General features: G+C 45.7%; 1 protein-coding gene and 1 pseudogene across 1 annotated transcript; both read right to left on the reverse strand.

Moving 5' to 3' along the window:
* Window positions 1-6347: 6347 nt before the first annotated feature.
* LOC127341945 (GDSL esterase/lipase At5g45920) lies at window positions 6348-9426 on the reverse strand. Its single transcript, XM_051367885.2, has 5 exons — window positions 9194-9426; window positions 8894-9118; window positions 8752-8819; window positions 7994-8161; window positions 6348-6829 (listed from the first exon to the last, which is right to left on the reverse strand). Exons 1-5 carry the CDS (start codon window positions 9290-9292, stop codon window positions 6670-6672), a joined length of 720 nt encoding a protein of 239 aa, XP_051223845.1. The 5' UTR covers window positions 9293-9426; the 3' UTR covers window positions 6348-6669.
* A 7250-nt stretch (window positions 9427-16676) lies between these two features.
* Window positions 16677-20087, reverse strand: LOC127341947 (GDSL esterase/lipase At5g45920-like; annotated as a pseudogene).
* Between the last annotated feature and the right edge of the window lie 485 nt (window positions 20088-20572).

Genomic DNA, 20572 nt, shown 5'->3' on the forward strand with positions numbered 1-20572 from the left:
GCAGTTTCAATCTTCGCCATGAATATTATGAGCTAAGAACACATGTGTTCATACGAACCAGCGGAGCGTGTCTCTCTCCCACACAAGCATTTATTCAAACACAAACAAAAACAAAAGCATACAGACGCTCCAAGTAAAGCACATAAGATGTGACCGAATAAAAATATAGTTTCAAAAGAAGGAACCTGATAATTTGTCGATGAAGAAGGGGATGCCTTGGGCATCCCCAAGCTTAGACGCTTGAGTCTTCTTGAAATATGCAGGGATGAACCACCGGGGCATCCCCAAGCTTAGAGCTTTCACTCTTCTTGATCATAGTATATCATCCTCCTTTCTTGACCCTTGAAAACTTCCTCCACACCAAACTCGAAACAACTCATTAGAGGGTTAGTGCACAATAAAAATTAACATATTCAGAGGTGACACAATCATTCTTAACACTTCTGGACATTGCATAATGCTATTGGACATTAGTGGATCAAAGAAATTCATCCAACATAGCAAAAGAGGCAATGCGAAATAAAAGGCAGAATCTGTCAAAACAGAACAGTTCGTATTGACGAATTTTAAAATGGCACCAGACTTGCTCAAATGAAAATGCTCAAATTGAATGAAAGTTGCGTACATATCTGAGGATCATGCACGTAAATTGGCTTAATTTTCTGAGCTACCTACAGGGAGGTGGACCCAGATTCGTGACAGCAAAGAAATCTGGAACTGCGCAGTAATCCAAATCTAGTACTTACTTTTCTATCAACGGCTTTACTTGGCACAACAAAACACAAAACTAAGATAAGGAGAGGTTGCTACAGTAGTAAAAAACTTCCAAGACACAAATATAAAACAAAGTACTGTAGCAAAATAACACATGGGTTATCTCCCAAGAAGTTCTTTCTTTATAGCCATTAAGATGGGCTCAGTAGTTTTAATAATCCATTCGCGGGAAATAGTATTTGAAGCAAAAGAGAGCTTCAAGAGGCAAATTCAAAACAAATTTAAGTCTAACATGCTTCCTATGAAGAGGAATCTTGTACACAAATGAATTCATGAAGAACAAAGTGACAAGCATAAGGGGATAAAACACGAGTAACTTCAAGATTCTCAACATAAAGAGGGGAAACTTAATATTATTAAGATGCATATAACCATATTTCCCTCTCTCATAATAACTTTCAGTAGCATCATTGATGAAATCCACAATATACCCATCACTTAAAACATTCTTATCATGGTTCATATGCATAGAAGTATCATTAATTTTGGCATAAGAAGAGTTATTCTCATTATTAGTAATTGGAGCAAGATTATTATCAAGAATTTGAACATGGTAAACAAGTTGCATATTAAAAGAATTGTTTTTGGTAATCCAATCATGACTATGACAAGTTTCATAAGGATAATTATAACCTATATCATAGCATTCTTTATAATAATCATCAAAGATCGGAGGCACAGTATCATCAAAGAAAATTTTCTCCTCAATGCTTGGGGGACTAAATAGATCATGAAAACCAGCTTCCCCAAGCTTAGAATTTTCCATATCATTAGCAACAATGGTATTCAAAGTGTTCATACTAACATGTTCCATGGGTTTTTTAATTTTCGGATCAAACCATCCATGTCTTATCTCAGGAAATAGAATAAAAAGCTCATTGTTGTCCATTATGCCAAACTAGTGTAAACAAGAAACAAAAAGTTGCAATTGCAGGATCTAAAGGAAATAGCTTCGAGTACTTACAATGGCGGAAAATAGCTTGGTAGCCGAGGTCCGGAGTGTGAGTACCTTTTACCTTTCCTCCCCGGCAACGGCGCCAGAAAAGTGCTTGATGTCTACGTTCCCCCTCCTTTCCTGTAGACAGTGTTGGGCCTCCAAGAGCAGAGGTTTGTAGAACAGCAGCAAGTTTTCCCTTAAGTGGATCACCCAAGGTTTATCGAACTCAGGGAGGAAGAGGTCAAAGATATCCCTCTCATGCAACCCTGCAACCACAAAGCAAGAAGTCTCTTGTGTCCCCAACACACCTAATAGGTGCACTAGTTCGGCGAAGAGATAGTGAAATACAGGTGGTATAAATATATATGAGCAGTAGCAACGGTGCCAGAAAATAGCTTGCTGGCGTGTAGTTGATGATGGTAGTATTGCAGCAGTAGTAACGCAGTAAAACAGTAAACAAGCAGTGATAGCAGTATTTAGGAACAAGGCCTAGGGATTACACTTTCACTAGTGGACACTCTCAACATTGATCACATAACAGAATAGATAAATGCATACTCTACACTCTTGTTGGATGATGAACACATTGCGTAGGATTACACGAACCCTCAATGCCGGAGTTAACAAGCTCCACAATAATGCTCATATTTTAGTAACCTTAAGTGTAAGATAGATCAACAGACTAAACCAAGTACTAACATAGCATGCACACTGTCACCTTCATGCATATGTAGGAGGAATAGATCACATCAATATTATCATAGCAATAGTTAACTTCGCAATCTACAAGAGATCATGATCATAGCATAAACCAAGTACTAACACGGTGCACACACTGTCACCTTTACACACGTGCAGGAGGAATAGAACTACTTTAATAACTTTGCTAGAGTAGCACATAGATAAATTGTGATACAAACTCATATGAATCTCAATCATGTAAAGCAGCTCATGAGATTATTGTATTGAGGTACATGGGAGAGAGATGAACCACATAGCTACAGCGGAGCCCTCAGCCTCGGAGGTGGATTACTCCCTCCTCATCATGGAAGCAGCGATGGCGGTGAAGACGGCGGTGGAGATGGCTCCGGGGGCAATTCCCCGTCCGGCAGGGTGCCGGAACAGAGAGTTCTGTCCCCCGAATTGGAGTTTCGCGACGGTGGCGGCGCCCCTGGAGTCTTTCTGGAGTTTCGTCAATTGGTACTGCGTTTTTAGGTCGAAAGGGCTTTTATAGGCGAAGAGGCGGCGCAGGGGGGCACCTGGGGGCGCCACACCCTAGGCCGGCGCGGCCTAGGCCTGGCCCGCGCCGCCATGTGGTGTGGTGGCCCCCTGGCCCCTCTCCGACTCTTCTTCGGTGTTACGGACGCTTAGGGAAAAATAGGAGGTTTGGCGTTGATTTCGTCCAATTCCGAGAATATTGCCCGAACAGCCTTTCTGGAACCAAAAACAGCAGAAAACAGGAACTGGCACTGTGGCATCTTGTTAATAGGTTAGTTTCGGAAAATGCATGAAAATGATATAAAGTGTGAACAAAACATGTTGGTATTGTCATAAAACAAGCATGGAACATCGGAAATTATAGATACGTTGGAGACGTATCAGCGAAGTCTAAGCTTGGGGGGAGTTGATACGTCCATTTTGCATCACTATTTTATATCATAATTTACTGTTATTCATTGATATATTTCATATTTAGAGATAATACTTATGTTATTTCATCTATTTTGCATGTTTTATGATTATTGGAGGATCGCGCACCGGAGTCAGGATTCTGCTGGAAAAAGCGCCGTCAGAATGCAGTATTTCGGAAGATCAACAATTGACGAAAATTATACGAAAAATCCTATTTTTCCAGAAGACGAAGGGAGCCAGAAAGGGGAGCCGAGGAGGGCCGCCATGGGCCCACCTCATAGGCCGGCGCGGGCCCTGCCCTGGCCGCGCCGCCTTGTGAGGAGGGGGCCCACGACCCCCTCTGGCCTCCTCTCCTTCGCGTACTTCTTCGCCCCGAAAACCTAAGCCCCAGAGGATAGTCGCGAAGAGTCACAGCCGCCTCTGCGGGGCGGAAAACACCAGAGAGAAAAGAGCTTTCCGGCGGGCAGGAATCCGCCGGGGAAATTCCCTCCCGGAGGGGGAAATCGACGCCATCGTCACCGTCATCGAGCTGGACATCATCTTCATCATCATCACCATCATCATCGCCATCATCATCACCATCTCCACCGCTGCACCTCGTCACCGCTGTAACAATTAGGGTTTGATCTTGATTGTTTGATAGGGGAAACTCTCCCGGTGTTGATTTCTACTTGTTATTGATGCTATTGAGTGAAACCATTGAACCAAAGTTTATGTTCAGATTGTTATTCATCATCATATCACATCTGATCATGTTCCATATGATGTCTCGTGAGTAGTTCGTTTAGTTCTTGAGGACATGGGTGAAGTCTAAATGTTAGTAGTGAATTATGGTTGAGTAATATTCAATGTTATGATATTTAAGTTGTGGTGTTATTCTTCTAGTGGTGTCATGTGAACGTCGACTACATGATACTTCACCTTTATGGGCCTAGGGGAATACATCTTGTACTCGTTTGCCAATTGCGGGGTTGCCGGAGTGACAGAAACCTAAACCCCCGTTGGTATATCGATGCAGGAGGGATAGCAGGATCTCAGAGTTTAAGGCTGTGGTTAGATTTATCTTAATTACTTTCTTGTATTTGCGGATGCTTGCAAGGGGTATAATCACAAGTATGTATTAGTCCTAGGAAAGGCGGTGCATTAGCATAGGTTCACCCACACAACACTTATCAAAACAATGAAGATTAATTTGCTGTATGAATTGAAAGCACTAGACTAAATTCCCGTGTGTCCTCAAGAACGTTTGGTCATTATAAGTAAACAAACCGGCTTGTCCTTTGTGCTAAAAAGGATTGGGCCACTCGCTGCAATTATTTCTCTCGCATTTTACTTATTCGTACTTTATTCATCTGCTATATCAAAACCCCCTGAATACTTGTCTGTGAGCATTTACAGTGAATCCTTCATCGAAACTGCTTGTCAACACCTTCTGCTCCTCGTTGGGTTCGACACTCTTATTTATCGAAAGTACTACGATACACCCCCTATACTTGTGGGTCATCATTGTGCCATAGTTGAATCATTGGCCAATGCAGAACTGAAGAAGCGGAAACATGCAAAGCAGAGTATCAGAGGCCTCATACAATGAGGACATATGTAGGAGATGTTTGAACAGAACCAATGGCTTGGTCTTGTTAAGTCATGCCATAGGTTCTGATCAATCATCTCCTCATACTATGATCACAGGGTATAATCATTGGCCTGGTTCAATCAAGAAACAACACAATTGGCACTTCAAATTGAGTACATTACGAGTGGTACTTAGGGTACATTACAAATTGTACTTAGACCACATTACAAATTCTCATACAGTACGTCTACATCACATTCATCACTCCTCACAAGTAGCCCTAATCCTCTTGAGCTTGTCCTTGATTGCAAAGTTCACTTGAACCAGATCGTATATGTCATACTCTAGCTTTCTCTTCTCAGCCTCCAAAGCCTGTTTTTCTGCCTCTCATTCCTGTTTCTTAGCCCTCATCACTTGTGTTTGTGTTCTCTGCATATTCTTGAGCATTGCAACTTTGTTCTTCAAGTCCTCCCACTCCTCTTGCGTCTGAACAAACTAGCGCGACTCAGCTCAACTTATCGCACAACAATGACAACATGGTAAACCCGAACACAAAAAACCTTCGCCTCTATGCACAGTAAGATCTGTCAGTTTCAGCAATCCAAAGGCCGGTCTAGGAAGGATCTACCGCAATCTGACACTATAGTAACAGATCTAAGAAAATCGAGATCGTGAAATGCAAGAACTGGATAAGAACTGCAAGAAATGGGGACGAATACCTTGCAAAACGTCAGTCCGACCGCTACCCTAACGGAAACCCTAGCAGATCTAATGTGCATGTCGTCAGAAATGCCCGAAAATGGCATGTTTGAACAGAATGAGTACGAAGGTGAGAAAGAGAGGGACTTACCGCCATTCTTGCGGCCGAGGACGAGCTCGAGGTCGCGGGCGAAGACGAGATGCCGATGAGGACTGCGGAGCAGATTGCGGCCGATGTCGAGGTCCTGGTCGCCGGCGTCTCCTCCTCCGGTAGCGGTGCTCGTCGCAAGTCGGTGCGGCGGATTGGTCCGCGGGAGGGGAACCGCCGGGTGATGTGACAGTTTGGGGGAGGTGAGACTGCTGTCGCGAGTGAGAGGAAGGAGAGGGGAGCGGTAAGGCTAATTATGGCGCGTGTTCCCGAACGGACGCGGCGTCTCCGCCTCCCTTCTCCACGTGTGCAGGCTTGTGGCCGCAACAGCCTGGCCCCGGAGAAACTGCCATTCCGGGCGTTCCTCCAGGCCTATCCCGGGGGTGCTTTGAGAACCGGTTAATGCGACAACGCAACTCGGTCCAGGCATCCAAACGGGCCGAAATTTGCTCCCACATGCGAGCCAAGGGGGCTGCAGCTACCAAACGAGCCCTTGCATGTCGCATCCCCTAAAAAAATGTTGATACACTTGTAGCATTTGTGCAATATAGTACTGTCAATGTCGTGCACAAACTCGGCTGGAATAAAAGAAAAAATCACGCCGCATCATATATGAGAATCGGGAACATGCCTGAACATACATGGTTTAGCAGCAGCTACAAGGGTGAGAAACGCGACAGAAATCAGAGCTTCACTGCACCTTACGAAATGTACAGGAAAAAACAGAAACTGCTGTTTATTTTCACTGTCTTTTTCGCTTGCAAACCTAGAATGACATAATCATTTCTTACGGAATACATGGAACATAAACCACTTCTTCTAAACAAGTCCCGCACATGGCATAAGGTGTCCCAGTGTTCAAACCAAGCAATCTTTCTGAATAATCATGCCATGCATATACCTTGTTCAAATTTCAAATGCTTTCAACGGGTCCTTGGGGTCGATTTCATGGTAGAGAGGGAGGTCCGACCGGAGACTCTGCTGGCTCAAGCCAATGCTTCCCAGGGTCTTGAGGACCTCGTCGAACAGAATCTTGTTTCCAAACGGGGTGAAATGAAGTCCGTCACTGCATGATGTAATAATAAGCTAGGTTATCTGCTGCTTATGGTCAGGAAGATACACCATGATACAGTGCAATGCTTTGGCAAAATACTCTGTAATTAAATCCTCGACTAGAAAAAACACCAGGACATCAAGAGCGCCATATTATGTATAAGCCAATTGATGATCGACTATCAAATCACTGGATGAAGAACAAACTGGGAACATCTAATACCGATTCTTCCCTTTTGGGGGAGTCGAAATTTTCTGTGTGTTCAAGAAGAAAAGAAAAACCTTCAACTTTCAACATAGGACAAAAGGGTAGTATATACTTTGCTTTATTTGTAAATGCAGGTTTTTATCGGAAATTTCAAATGTTAGAAAACTGAGTCACGGTGTAGAATATTAAGTGAAACTGTAGTATATACTTTGCTCTATTTGTAAATGCAGGTCTTTATTGGAAATTGCAAATGTTAAAAATTAGTCGCATTGTAGAATATCAAGTGAAATTTATGTGGCTCAGTAATCATTGTTTTCACAGTGAGACAGGTGACACTTGATGCAAATTATCAACTGATTCTCAGATTGGGTTGTCAGATGCGGGTTACCAGTTTTCTTTTACGGCATAAGAATGCCAACATAACCAACAACAACATTACACTGCAAAGCTTAAAAGCACTACAGGTTGACTCCATCGGATTCTCATAACTGTGATTCTTCATTTTACTGAGAATGCCATGTATAACCAAGAACAACATAACATTACAAAGTTTAATGGCATTACTGATTGTCTGCATTAAATTCACATGATTCCGATCCTTTATCTTACTACGACTTTTCTTCGGATAGTTTTTAATGGTAGTTTTTCAACTATAGTTTTGAGCAACAGTACATAAGGAGACATCCAGCTCGAATATCTATATCCAGCCTTTTCTTTGGGTAGTCTCCAACAGTATTTCCGAAGCCAGAACCAGGCATAAAACTAACTGGACACAGACCAGATTTTTAGCAATTAGTGTAAATCCTGAGTAATTGTTTGTCTGAGAATTGCACCTGTTGATTTCTCTTACAGCAGCCACTTCAAATTATTAAGATTTTTTTATGTTAGTCCAGGAAGTATAAGAGTTCTAAAAGTTACAACAAATTTGCATGATTGAATGTGGCCCACACAGGGAAAAAAGATTCATACCATAATGCAGATGTCTGCCAATCAGGAAATTGCTGCATCCGCGTCCAGATGTCTATAACTGGATGATCCAGTTCTTTAGCAACAGCTATGCATGCCTGTGCATAAGTGCCAGCAGCTTCATTTGTTCTTTCAGGCTGTCTTGAAGGATCATTATCTCCATATATGTGTCTGCATGGAAAGATATGGAATTGTGGCTTGCTCACGAATCTGCTTTGCTGAAAGCCATAATTTCTATATAAAAAATTGAGGGATGATTTCTAATATTTGCTTCAAAGGAATCTTCAGCCAGATCACAGGCCACCAAGTGGCAAGTGGACAAGTGGATATACATAGAGCCCTATATAGTACACTCCCACAGGTGTTAAAATGTGCATCATTTTGAGTCAACACATAAGGAACTCCATACACACACTCGATACATTTTGTAAGTTCAGCCCAATTTCTTAACATTCCGATTGAGATTGACAGGTTTGCTTGACACAATTCACTGTGTAAAACAAAAACAATTTTCGGCAGTTTCCTCTGTTTTATTCATCACAATTATCAGGGATACAATGAATGAATTTATGATGTTAAATATATTGTTCTAAAGATACATGCCAGTAATACATTACTGACCTGCATCAAGAATGGCCATTTTGCTAAAGGAAACCAATAAGGTATCTAGTGGACCTATTACGTTGAACTGACATCGGACCATTCACCATAAATACAGCAAAGCAAAGTAGATATATCTGCAAGGTGAGGGGCCTTGTTACCGGATCCTCGCGGGCTCGTAGATTGGTGGAGGGGTGATGAGTATGGTAGCAGCAGAGGGCCACTTATTCTGCAAAACCAAACCACATACGAGTAACTGAAGAACTGAGCAGATTAGCTCCAGGACGACAGTATGGCAGCAACCTTGAAGTGGGCGCAGATCGCGCGGAGGTTGTCCTGGTACTCCGCCAGCGGCACATGCTGGTGCCCCTGTGACCGGTCGGGCAGGTTGGCGTCGTTGGCGCCGAAGAAGACCGTGACGGCCTCCGGGTCCGCGCCCCCGGCGGCAGCCCCCTCCATGGCCCTGTCCAGCACCTTCAGCGCCCATCGCGTGTTGTACCCGCTGAGCCCGCGCAGCACCACATCCGCCTAACCAGCACAAAATCCGATGTCACTTCTATAGTTCTATACGCAGCAGTTAGCGGCGGCGCAAACGGAGAGTGCCTGGCGGGCGAAGTGGTCGGCGAGGGCGGCGCCCCAGCCGCCGGTGGCGAAGGACTGCTCGGTGATGGAGTCGCCGAAGAGCACCAGCCGCGGCCGCATCTTCTCTCCCGCACCTCGACCACGGATCGGCCGCTGGAGTTGGCTGGTTACCTCGGAGATGAGATCACGGCAACTTCACGAGCAACTCACTTCTGCCCTGTGCTAGTACGTGTCGTGCAGGAGCCGGAGTCTTTTTTTATTATTATTGACATGACCAGTCACCAGCTGGAGGTCGCAGACCTGCATTTCTTTTTTTTTTTGACCGGAACGCAGACCTGCATTTCTATTCGGGTGAGACGCCCCATATCGGCCCATGTAACAATTTGAGCCGATATTCGGATTTTCGCTGTTTTTTTAGACAGGTTAGACACCGCATCGGTGGTCTAGCTTGAATTTATTTTCAGGTCGCAGCCCAAAATTGGTTTCGGCTGTTATATATCCCATTTGGAGATCTCGTGCGGGTGAAACCCCATCCACCCCGCCGCTGCTTCCGCTCCTGCCGACGAGAAATCCGCCGCGCGCATTCGAGACTCCGGTGAGCAATCAGGCAGATCCCCTTCCTCCCGCGCGAGCCAACGCCATGGTGTCCGGCGGAGGTCGAGGAGGCCGCAACGGAGGGAGAGTGGGTGGCACCAAATCCCTTTCCTCCCGCGTCCGCGAGCTGTCCGCCGCTGAGGAGCACGAGCGGCAGCATCGGGCCTCCGCCGCCGCACGCATTCGTGGCTCCTACCGCTACCTCCGGCAGGGGCTGCAAGCCACCGCGCTCATTCAAGTGGTGCGAATCGCGTTTCTACCGGGATATACAGTGATGGGGATGTGCCCAAGGGGGTCCTCCATTGGGCTCACTCGCCGGAAGGAAGAAAAGCCAGGAGGGTCCAGTCGCTCGGGTGACTGGTCTTAAACCTTGGGCGACTAGGCTTATACCCTTAAGACAGGCGACTGGCCCATAAGCCCATGCGACTAAAGACGATTGAAGACTTGGGTGCGGGACAAAGGATCCCGGCCTTATAGCGATCAGTTATACTCGATCTTATCTCCATATAACCCTAGATCGGGGGTGCCCATATAAATCCCCGGCCTAAACCCAAGAAGGGATCCGATCTCAACTCCATAGCTCTTAGTCGCCACGCCGACTGAGACCCCCCATTGTAAACATTATCAAAGCAATACAATCTAGCAGGACGTAGGCCTTTTACTCCTCCGAAGAGGCTGAACCTGGGTAAAACCCGTGTCCCTGTGTACCTCGATATGCAGATGGCTACGTCTCCCTTGCCCCGCGTCAGTGAAGTGCTACACCCTGTAGTACCAACCGTGGTTACATCCACAACATGCAGCCCTCGAGCTCCCGTGGCTCGACGTCGCGCTCCACCGATCCGTCGTCATGTCGCCACGCCGACTGAGACCCCCCATTGTAAACATTATCAAAGCAATACAATCTAGCAGGACGTAGGCCTTGTACTCCTCCGAAGAGGCTGAACCTGGGTAAAACCCGTGTCCCTGTGTACCTCGATATGCAGATGGCTACGTCTCCCTTGCCCCGCGTCAGTGAAGTGCTACACCCTGTAGTACCAACCGTGGTTACATCCACAACATGCAGCCCTCAGCTTCAACGAGGCGTCGAGCTTGAGCGCATCGCCCACGGTGTCGCGATTTGACCCGGGCGACTACGCGTAGGACGAAGACATTCCGATGCTTGCCGCCAAGCTCGAGCACGTTGCCCCGCGCTGATGGCCGGCGATTTCGTCCCTGACTTGGTCCTGGGCACTGTCACGAAGCTGGTGGAGGACTAGACCCGTCGCGACGCCGACAAGAAGGCGGAATGGCTTCGCGAGCAGGTGGCGTAGGACGCCTGCTACATCGAGCTCGACAACACCGAGTCAGCTGCAGCTTGCTCCGCCGTCGCGACACGAAGCTCTCCGACTCCAGTGAGCTATATTTTGGTTATCAATGGCCGCTGCGGTGCCATTAACGTAGAAAGCGGAGCACTAGGTCCGATGTTCATCTCCTTTCTGAACAATCTGGCGCAAAAGTTTGTTTTAAATTATGCAGTTTGGTTTGCAGCTTCTGATCTGTGCGATTGTTTTTCAATCTGTAAATCTTCTTTGGGGTGGCCTCCATACGTGTATTTGGGATTTGGGTTTGGTGTGTTAGAGATTCTCTAAAGGGATAGTATAAAGTTAAGCTAAAAACCTCCACTTGGAAATCCAAATTCATTTGGTTTAGCCATTCCAATAACAATTAGTTCCATACCTTGGTCTCTTCCCTTGGTCCATAAAGTTGAGTTACAATTTCTTAAAAGGGTATCAGAATAACTCCCGGCTATGATTTGTAATTAGTTGGTTGCCCCCAAAGATTTTGGATGTTTGCTTTTTCCATTTTCTTGGCTGGCGGGTGCCAATCTTTGTGTTTGGTTGCATACTTTAGGCCCAATATGGTTACCTTGCATCCATAGGTGGAGAAGCTCAGTAGCAGTGTTGTTATTGCACGTCACATGCATTAAACCCAGCAAATGGAAATATGTTAATCAAGACAAAGGAGTTTGGTCCTTCGCGGATCCAGACTTTGGTGCATTCCAACGTGCATCCAATCCTAGCTAAGATGTGGCTAACTAAATTTAGATCTCTATTGACGTGCTGAACACATCCAACCTTCTTCTCCTCACACCATCGTTTCAACACATTAACTAGACCTGCAACCGGTGATCTATTGATGGCAGCGTCTTTGAGCATAGATACCAACTCCTGACCGTCACTCTCTAGGATTACCGATTTGTCCGTCCACTTCAACAGCCGTGCTAAACCATCAAGGCATTCTTGTGCCTCGGCTTCCAGAGGGCTAGCGCATATCCTCAGATGCCTACAAGCAGCGGCAAGGATGCTGACTTCCTCATCTCGTAGGATCATGCCGGTACCTCCTTTATGCCCTTCTTGAATCCAGGATCTATCTACATTGAGCTTGACCCAACCTAGGTTTGGACCATTTCTTCACCTCCTTGCTTGGCTTCTCACTTCTAACATGTTTGTTCCGCTTCGGTTGCATATGATCATAGGTGATCGTCGACTTTCCTTTAGTTGGGTCCGCTCCGTGGTTGTGTTTGATCATTAGCAACGAGTCCACGTAGCTGCACAGGAATCTCCTTGAGGCCTCCAGTGGTGGTGCTGGCTTCTGATGGACCACCTCATTCCGTATGTGCCATATTCGCCACCATGTCATGAGCATCATCATCGTCTCCTGTTCGGGGGCTTGATCCAGAGCGTGAAGTGTGCAGGGAATGGCGTCGATGGCCTTCAGAGGCCACACTCCCCGCATGGCTTCCCAGAAGTGATGTCTGTCGTCCATGTTGGAACTGGTGATCGTTTTCAAGTTCTTTGTTCGGAAAGTCCAAATGTAACCCGAGCTACATGACTACTAGTTCGTGAGCTTGTGTATCTCGCCGTGTCGACATAGTAGCGATGTACTCTGGACCTCTGGTCGACACAAATAGAAGGAAAAAGTCCAAAACAAACCTTGAACTCATAGGCAAAAGCTAAATCAAACCCTCAACTCCTAATCCCTGAAATTGGCACTCTGAACTTGTCGATCCCGATCTATTTTAAACCCTAGATCTGTTTGAGTCGGAATTTTGCTGACGTGGCAAGTAAAACCAAAAAACTAAAAAATCATATTAGCCTAGATAATTAGCTACTCACACTTACATATGTGGCCCACTGTCATATTCATCTTCATCCCCATAACCCCAATCCCCATCCACCATCCATTGCACACGTGCCGTCCAATCATGTCGTGGTGGGCGCGGCGAAGCTCGCCCTCAGCCGCTAGGTGCTCGACCCTATCTCCCTTGCGTCTCGACGGCAGCATCTGTTGGCGAGGCCCTTCCCCGCATTGTCGCACGCGCGCAGCCGATGCAGCGGCTGCACGGAGACGAAACTTTCCTAGCGAACTCTCCCCACTCTACTCCAGTCGGTCTCCTGTCGTCCGCTCCTTCGCACCAGCATCTCGCGCCACACACCCCAGTTCCATGGCCGACAACCACGATGGTCCATCTCTGTGCAGCGTCGATCTAACACGGGAGAGTGGCGGTCGAACTGAGGGTGGTGCGAGGTGGGCCTAGTGGAGGGAAGGAGGGCCGAGGTGGGGGATACGGGCGGCGGCGTACAGGACCTGCCGGCGAAGGGGTGGGGGAGCGGTGCTAGACTGTGCCGGACATGAGGGAGACGGACGGGAGGAGGATGTTAACCAATATGATTTTTTGATATTGACAATTTTTTGTTGATGAATATGACATGTTGATCCCACTGTCATTGGAGGTAGCGTGTAATCCCGGTCGGGATTGTAACTTCCTGGTTTGCCAAACAGATCCAGGGTTTAAAATAGACTGGGATCAACAAGTTCAGAGTGCCAATTTCAGGGATTTGAAGTTGAGGGTTCCATTTAGCTTTTGCCCATGAGTTCAAGGTTTGTTTTGAACTTTTTCCCAAATAGAATGATGGTGCATACATCGATGTCGATGGCCATCATCCATGGACGTGGTGTCACAAAAGAAACGTCTAGAAGAGCATCTGAAGCTGCTTGATTAAGAAATGGGGACCAAAAGACTATCAATCTTACTAGACACAAAGCTTCAAAGCTTGACAAGCTTAAGACAGATCCGTAAACTCGAGAAAACTGCAAAATAACGTAAGCGATCTTTTGGAAACTGCGGAACCTGATTAAACTTAGTTCAGCAGTAAGTCACAAAGTTATCCGACCACTAAATTCGAAAAATATTGTGCGGGTGAGTTTTTATCATACTATTCATCTGAAACTTATCATTTTTTTTCCTAAGCTACATACTGTTAAATTCGAGTATGAAAAATGACACTCACTCACATACATACGTGCGTCCTCTACGCGCAAAATTTTTGTTTGGAATTTTTGAAGCTCTAGAAATACGATTTTTTTAGCCGCTACAGTACAACATGTTCCTATGAAACTAGGTTTCACTACGTATTTTCGCAAAATAATAGCTACTTTACGGTTTATGTTCTTTATGGCTTATGTTCGATTTCGTTCGCCGATCAAATTTCGTAAAAGACGACGATCTAGGAAAAGAGTAAGGGGCTCTCCAAATTTCCTCTCCCGAACGGTACACACTCCGTCTTCGCAGAAAAAATGAATGCGACCCGCACTCTCCCTCTCGATTTGGCGAGACAAAAGTTTCAGCCCCTAATTTCCCGCTTCCGCGTCATCGCCGCCGTCGATCTGCCTCCCAACCTCCTCTCCGCCGCCGCCTCTTACCGGATTCAACGTCATGGACCTCTTCGAGCTCCCGCCGGCCGCCAACGTGGTCGCACGGCCTCAACCGCCACCTCCATGTGCTCCGACATTACGCGCGGGTTCCTCGGCTGATGCCGCTTCTGTCCTCAAGAAAAGGAAGCACACGGGCACCCACGTTGTCTTCCCTGGTGTTTCCCTAACCGCCGTCGTTGTTGCAACCCCGGCCAAGGCTGCAACGATGGTCGTTCCGCGAGCTCGGCCAAAGAGGGGGGGCAATACATGAATATGAAGCAGACCGTGAAGCGAAGCGGCCTTCCTCCATCCGCTCCACCGGTGGCCGAGATTGGCGCATCGCAGGACAACGACATCCCGCCAACGTGTTCGTCGAAATGCCTCTGAGGTACAATGCGAACGATGTTCCGAACTCATTCATGGATATGCTAAACGAGGCCAAGGTGAGCATTACCGAGTCGCCGCTTGATGCGTATGAGGTGGACGGGTAGGATGATGGCGAAGAGGTTGAGGTTGATGTTGCTTATGGTCAAGACGCATTGGAGGAGATTTATTAGGAGGTCTTCGACGCGGCGAAGGGGAAGAACAAGAGAGTCGTGAATTACATAGAAATCGAAGACGCTTACTTGGTGTGGTTATGATCGCAAGTGTCCATCGATGAGGTGCATGACACTGACCAAAACGGGAAGCGGTATTGGCAGCGGATCAAACATAATTTCTCTCACCTCATGCCTCATGCTACAACACCGGTCTATCGCTCCTATCGATCACTACAAGGTTGGTAGGACGTGATCAAGGTTTGTTGTAGATGGTGGAGTGGAGCAATGGAGCAAGTTAGGAACGCACCTCTGAGTGGCGTCTCTATCGGTGACTATGTGAGTGCATTGGATTTTGCGTGATTGTGTTGCAAGACATATGCATTTATGCTGCATTTTCTTTTGCGAATGTAGGAAACAATTGCGATGGAGAGGTACAAAGCAATGGAGGCCTCCAGAGGAAGACCATTCACGCTACAACATTGTTGAAAGTTGCCCGCGCATCTTGACAAGTGAAAATTGAGGGAGCAAGAAGCACCACCAAAGAAATGAGCTATGCTATGTTTGGATGATGCAAGTGACGAGGAAGGAGCCAACAAGGGAAAGCCGGATGGAAACAAGAAGGCCAAGTAGAAGATCAAGTTTGATGCCGAAGCATCAAACTTGGCTTTCAAGATCGATGAGTTCATGAGGTCAAAGGAAAGCATGACACTCAAGACTTTGTAAGTAAAGAAAGTCGGGATTGCGAAGAAGAAAGGAGGCTAGCACTTGAGGAGAAGAAGGTATGCTAGAAATTGTTGGGAGGAGAATATGCTATCAAGATGGATCCGAACACCATGGATTCCTTCAGTAAAGAGTGGTGGGATATGACGAGGCTGTGTTGAAGCTTCCGGTACGGAGAGTGGTGGTGTCGCCGGTTACCGGCGACGATGGTTTTACTTGAGCCTTCCTTCTTTGTCATGATGGTCGATGATTGCGTGAAGACGATGTTTTTCTCATATTTTGGATGTTTGATGCAAACATTGTTGTGAAATGATGTAACATATTTTCACATTCGATGTTATCATATTATAAAATTTGATGTATACGGTTTTGGTTTGGAGTTCACCAGCGTCGATCAGATCCCGTAAACTAAAACTATAAAACAAAATATCGGTGCCAACCCACGCGAGCGCAGAATTTGCGCGACTTATACTCTCGTTTTTTACATAAGGTATCCGACAGAGATGCTCTAACGAGCAGCTGTTTGCTCGACGCTTTTAGCTCCATTCATCTTATTAACCATTAATTAACGCGATAAATGGACTAGAGATAGCTAACCTCATGATCTGCTCGTGAAGCTCGCTAATTCGTAGCTATCTTAAAACTGACTAATTAAGTCGACCAATAGGCCCAGGCCAAACTAGCCCAACCGAGCTCTACCAATCCTCTTTCTCGCAACAGGCTTGTATTCCCATGGGCCTTGGACCCAGAGGCCAGAGTCGCCGACCTTCCACGAATATAGATTTACTTTCATTTCTTCTGAAACACTTCCATTTTGCATCCCCTGCAGAAAATACTTGCAGCATTCCTGCAGTAGTACCGCAATAATCGTGCACAAAATCAGCTAGAATAACATCAATATAGGACGCCACGTCACATATGAGAAGCCGAAAGCATGCTTGACCATCCATGGTTTAGCAGAAGCTACAAACTGTGAGAAACAGCAACAGAAATCAGAGCTTCAATGCACCTTACGAAATGTACAGGAAAAAAACAGAAAATGCCGTTTATTTTCAGTCTTTTCCGCTTGAAAACCATAGAAATGCTCATTACTTACGGAATATATGGAACATAAACCACAACTACTGAACAAGTCCAGTACATGGCATAAGGTTTTCCCAGTTATAAGGACAAACACACCAGTGTCCAAACAAAGCAGAGCTCGCCTTCTGAATAATCAAGCGATGCAGATACCTTGTTCAAATTTCAAATGCTTTCAATGGGTCCTTGGGGTCAATTTCATGGTAGAGAGGGAGATCCGACCGGAGACTCTGTTTGCTGAAACCAATACTTTCCAGCGTTTTGAGCACCTCGTCGAACAAAATCTTGTTTCCGAACGGGGTGAAATGAAGTCCATCACTGCATGATATAATAAGGTTATCTGCTGCTTATGGTCATGAAGATACACTATAATTCATAATGCTTTGGCAAGATACTCTGCGATCAAAATCTCGATTCCTATAATGCCAGGGCATGAAGAGTGAAGATGAATAAAATATTTTACTTACATACTCGCCAATTGATAATCGACTATAAAATCACTGGATGAAGAACAGGACTGGGAAAAGAGAGTAAATAGCCCTTTTAGAATTTCAAACTATTTTAAGCATATAGGCTAAAGGCTATTAGAAAACAGAAAGAGAGAATTCAAACATAATGTTTTTTATCGATTATATAGTATCTGAGAGATCTCCTACAGAATCTTCTTTTTTGGGGAGAGGCGAAATTTTCTGTGCTCAAGAAGCATAGGAAAAATCTTCAGCAGTTTTCACAAACGAACAAAAGAGGTATTATGTACTTTGCTCTATTTGTAAATGCAGCTTTTTATCTGTCATTGCAAAGAAAACAGAGCCATGGTTTAGAATATGAAGTGAAACTTATGTGGCTCAGTAATCATTGTTGAGAGGCGACTCGTGATGCAAATTATCAACTGAATCTTATCTTGGGTCGTCATTTTTTCTGCTGCCCTCATAAGAATGTGAAGCATAACCAAGAACAACATCATACTACAAAGTTCAAAAGTGTTATATATCCAGCCATTTCTTTGGGTAGTCTCCAACAGTGTTTCGGAAGCCAGAACCAGACGTAACTGGACACAGACCAGATTTTGAGCAATCAGTGTAAATCCTGAGTAATAGTCTGAGAATTCCCAGCTGTTGATTTCTCTTACAGCAGCCACTTCCAATTATTAAACTTTTTTATGTTAGCCTAGGAGATATATAAGAGTTCTAAGAGTTAGAACAAATTTGCATGATCAAATTTTGCTCACACGGGAAAAAAAAAATTCCTACCATAATGCAGATGTCTGCCAATCAGGGAATTGCTGCATCTGTGTCCAGATGTCTACAAATGGCTGGTCCAATTCTTTAGCAACAGCTATGCATGCCTGTGCATAAGTGCCTGCAGCTTCATTTGTTCTTTCAGGCTGTCTTGAAGGATCATTATCCCCATATATGTGCCTGCATGGAAAGATATGCCATAAGTGTGGCTTGCTCACCAATCTGCTTTGCTAAAAGGCATAATTACTAATGTTTGCTTCAAAGGAATCTTCAGTCAGATCACAGGCCACCAGGTGGTAAGTGGACAAGTGGATATACAAAGAGCCCAATAGTACACTCCCACAGGTGTTGAAATGTGCATCAGTTTGAATCAAAATTGAGTCAACATATAAGGAACTCCATACACACCCTCGACACATTTTGTAAGTTCAGCCCAATTTCTTAAACATTCCGATTGAGATTAACAGGTTTGCTTGACGCAAATCGCTGTATAAAACAAAAACAGTTTTCAGCAGTTTCCCATGTTTTCTTCATCCCAATTATCAGGGATACAATGAATGAATTGATGATGTTGAATATGATACATGTAAATTACTGACCTGCATCAAGAATGTCATTTAGCAAAAGGAAATCAGTAAGTCGGTCAGCATAGAGATATCTAGTTGACCTGACCACTGACCATTAATAAAGCTAACTAAATTACATATCTGCAGGGTGAGGGGGTTATTGTTACCGGATCCTCGCGGCCTCGTAGATTGGTGGAGGGGTGATGAAGATGATGGCAGCAGAGGGCCACTTATTCTGCAAAACCAAACCACATAGATATCTCAAGTTCTCAACCACATACGAGTAATTGAAGAAGCGAGCAGATTAGCTCAAGGTGTGGAAAGTGAGAAATAGGCCTGATTCCTTTTGCGGATCTTGCTTGTGGCAGCTTTTCCTTAGACTAGTCATAATGCATAGTATCATATAGAAGTATCATGCGTATGATACTAGTACATGTTACTATCTCCACAATGCATGGTATCATATAGTAGTATCATAGTCTCCATATATTAATTGTTTTGTAGAATCTCAATGCAAATATATGTACAAGATTTACTTGACATTAATTTTTTTAGTAGTATGTGCTATGATACAAGATGTCACCTATGATACTAGCATCTCTCCTCATCCTTAATCGCACCGCCACATCAAGATTTTCGCATTTACCAACGGAATGATACTACCTATGATACTCCCATTGTGGGTAGTCTTAGCAGCATCCTCTGCTCCAGGACGACAGTATAGCACCAACCTTGAAGTGGGCGCAGATCGCGCGGAGGTTGTCCTGGTACTCCGCTAGCGGCACGTGCAGGTGCGGCTCCGCCCGGTCGGCAGGCTAGCGTCGTTGGAGCCCAAGAGCACCGTGACGGCCGCGGGGTCCGCGCCCCCGGCGGCCGCCCCCTCCATGGCCCTATCCAGCACCTTCAGCGCCCACCGCGTGTTGTACCCGCTGAACCCGCGCAGTACCACGTCCGCCTATAATCAGCAGAAATCCGACATCACTTCCAATCTTGCATACGCAGCAGCTAGCGGCGGCGCAAACGGAGAGTACCTGGCGGGCGAAGTGGTCGGCGAGGGCGGCGCCCCAGCCGCCTGAGGCAAAGGACTGCTCGGTGAGGGAGGCACCGAAGAGCACCAGCCGCGGCCGCATCTTCTCTCCTCGACTCCTCTTCCCTCCGATAAGGATCAAGGATCGGCCGCTCGACTGGGTTGGTTACTCCGGAACTTCACGAGCACCTCACTTCTGCGGTGGTGTACTATAGTGCCGGGTGGTAGTATCACCTGTAGTGGTGGTTGGGTGGCCGCCTGGACGAGCCGGAATCCTAGGTGAACTCGCCGGCAAGCGGCGAGGAATCGTCGGTCTTTTGAGTATGTTCCGCCTCGTCGCCGTTTGTGATCTCTCCTGGCTCAGTGGCTCCTGGTCTGGTAGATGGTTGACTCGATAACTGGGCTGTACCTGCTGCCTCTGCATCAAGAATAGCACTTAGCAAAAGGAAACCGATAAGTGGATCAGCATATACAGATACGGTGTTTCAGCCAATAGTAAGAAAATCGGTAATCCTTGACTACTCGATCGGTTTGGGAGTAGCGATTAATTGGAATTTGGACGATAAACTGATTTATCGGTTGGCTATTAATCGAGGTAACCTACACAAATTAGCACGTAAAAATAGTTTATATAAGAAGAAAAATAGTATATGATTATATGTCAGGTCCTACTTCTCTAGAGCCTAAAATCCCAGGAAAACGTGTATGCTTCTCCTCCATGATCTAGGGTGTGTTTGGTTGAGCTGTGGCTTATCTGAAAGCAGCTGTGGGCTGTGAGCTGTGGCAAAGCAGTTGTGGCTGTGTAATGTGAGAAAGATGTAAAAGCCATTTGGCAAGTAGCTGTTTAAACTGTGGCTATGAAGGTAAATGCCTGATATACCCCTAAAGATATGAGAGACTAT

Source organism: Lolium perenne, chromosome 3 (assembly GCF_019359855.2).
Source record: "Lolium perenne isolate Kyuss_39 chromosome 3, Kyuss_2.0, whole genome shotgun sequence".
In the NCBI taxonomy this organism is placed as follows: Eukaryota; Viridiplantae; Streptophyta; class Magnoliopsida; order Poales; family Poaceae; genus Lolium; species Lolium perenne.

Coding starts and splice junctions, on each gene's coding strand:
- LOC127341945 (XM_051367885.2), bottom strand. CDS start 9,292: ATGCGGCCGCGGCTGGTGCTCTTCGGCGACTCCATCACCGAGCAGTCC. Junction 8,820..8,893: donor CGATCTGCGCCCACTTCAAG/GTTGCTGCCATA, acceptor TTGGTTTTGCAG/AATAAGTGGCCCTCTGCTGC. Junction 6,830..7,993: donor TGGCAGACATCTGCATTATG/GTATGAATCTTT, acceptor TACATCATGCAG/TGACGGACTTCATTTCACCC.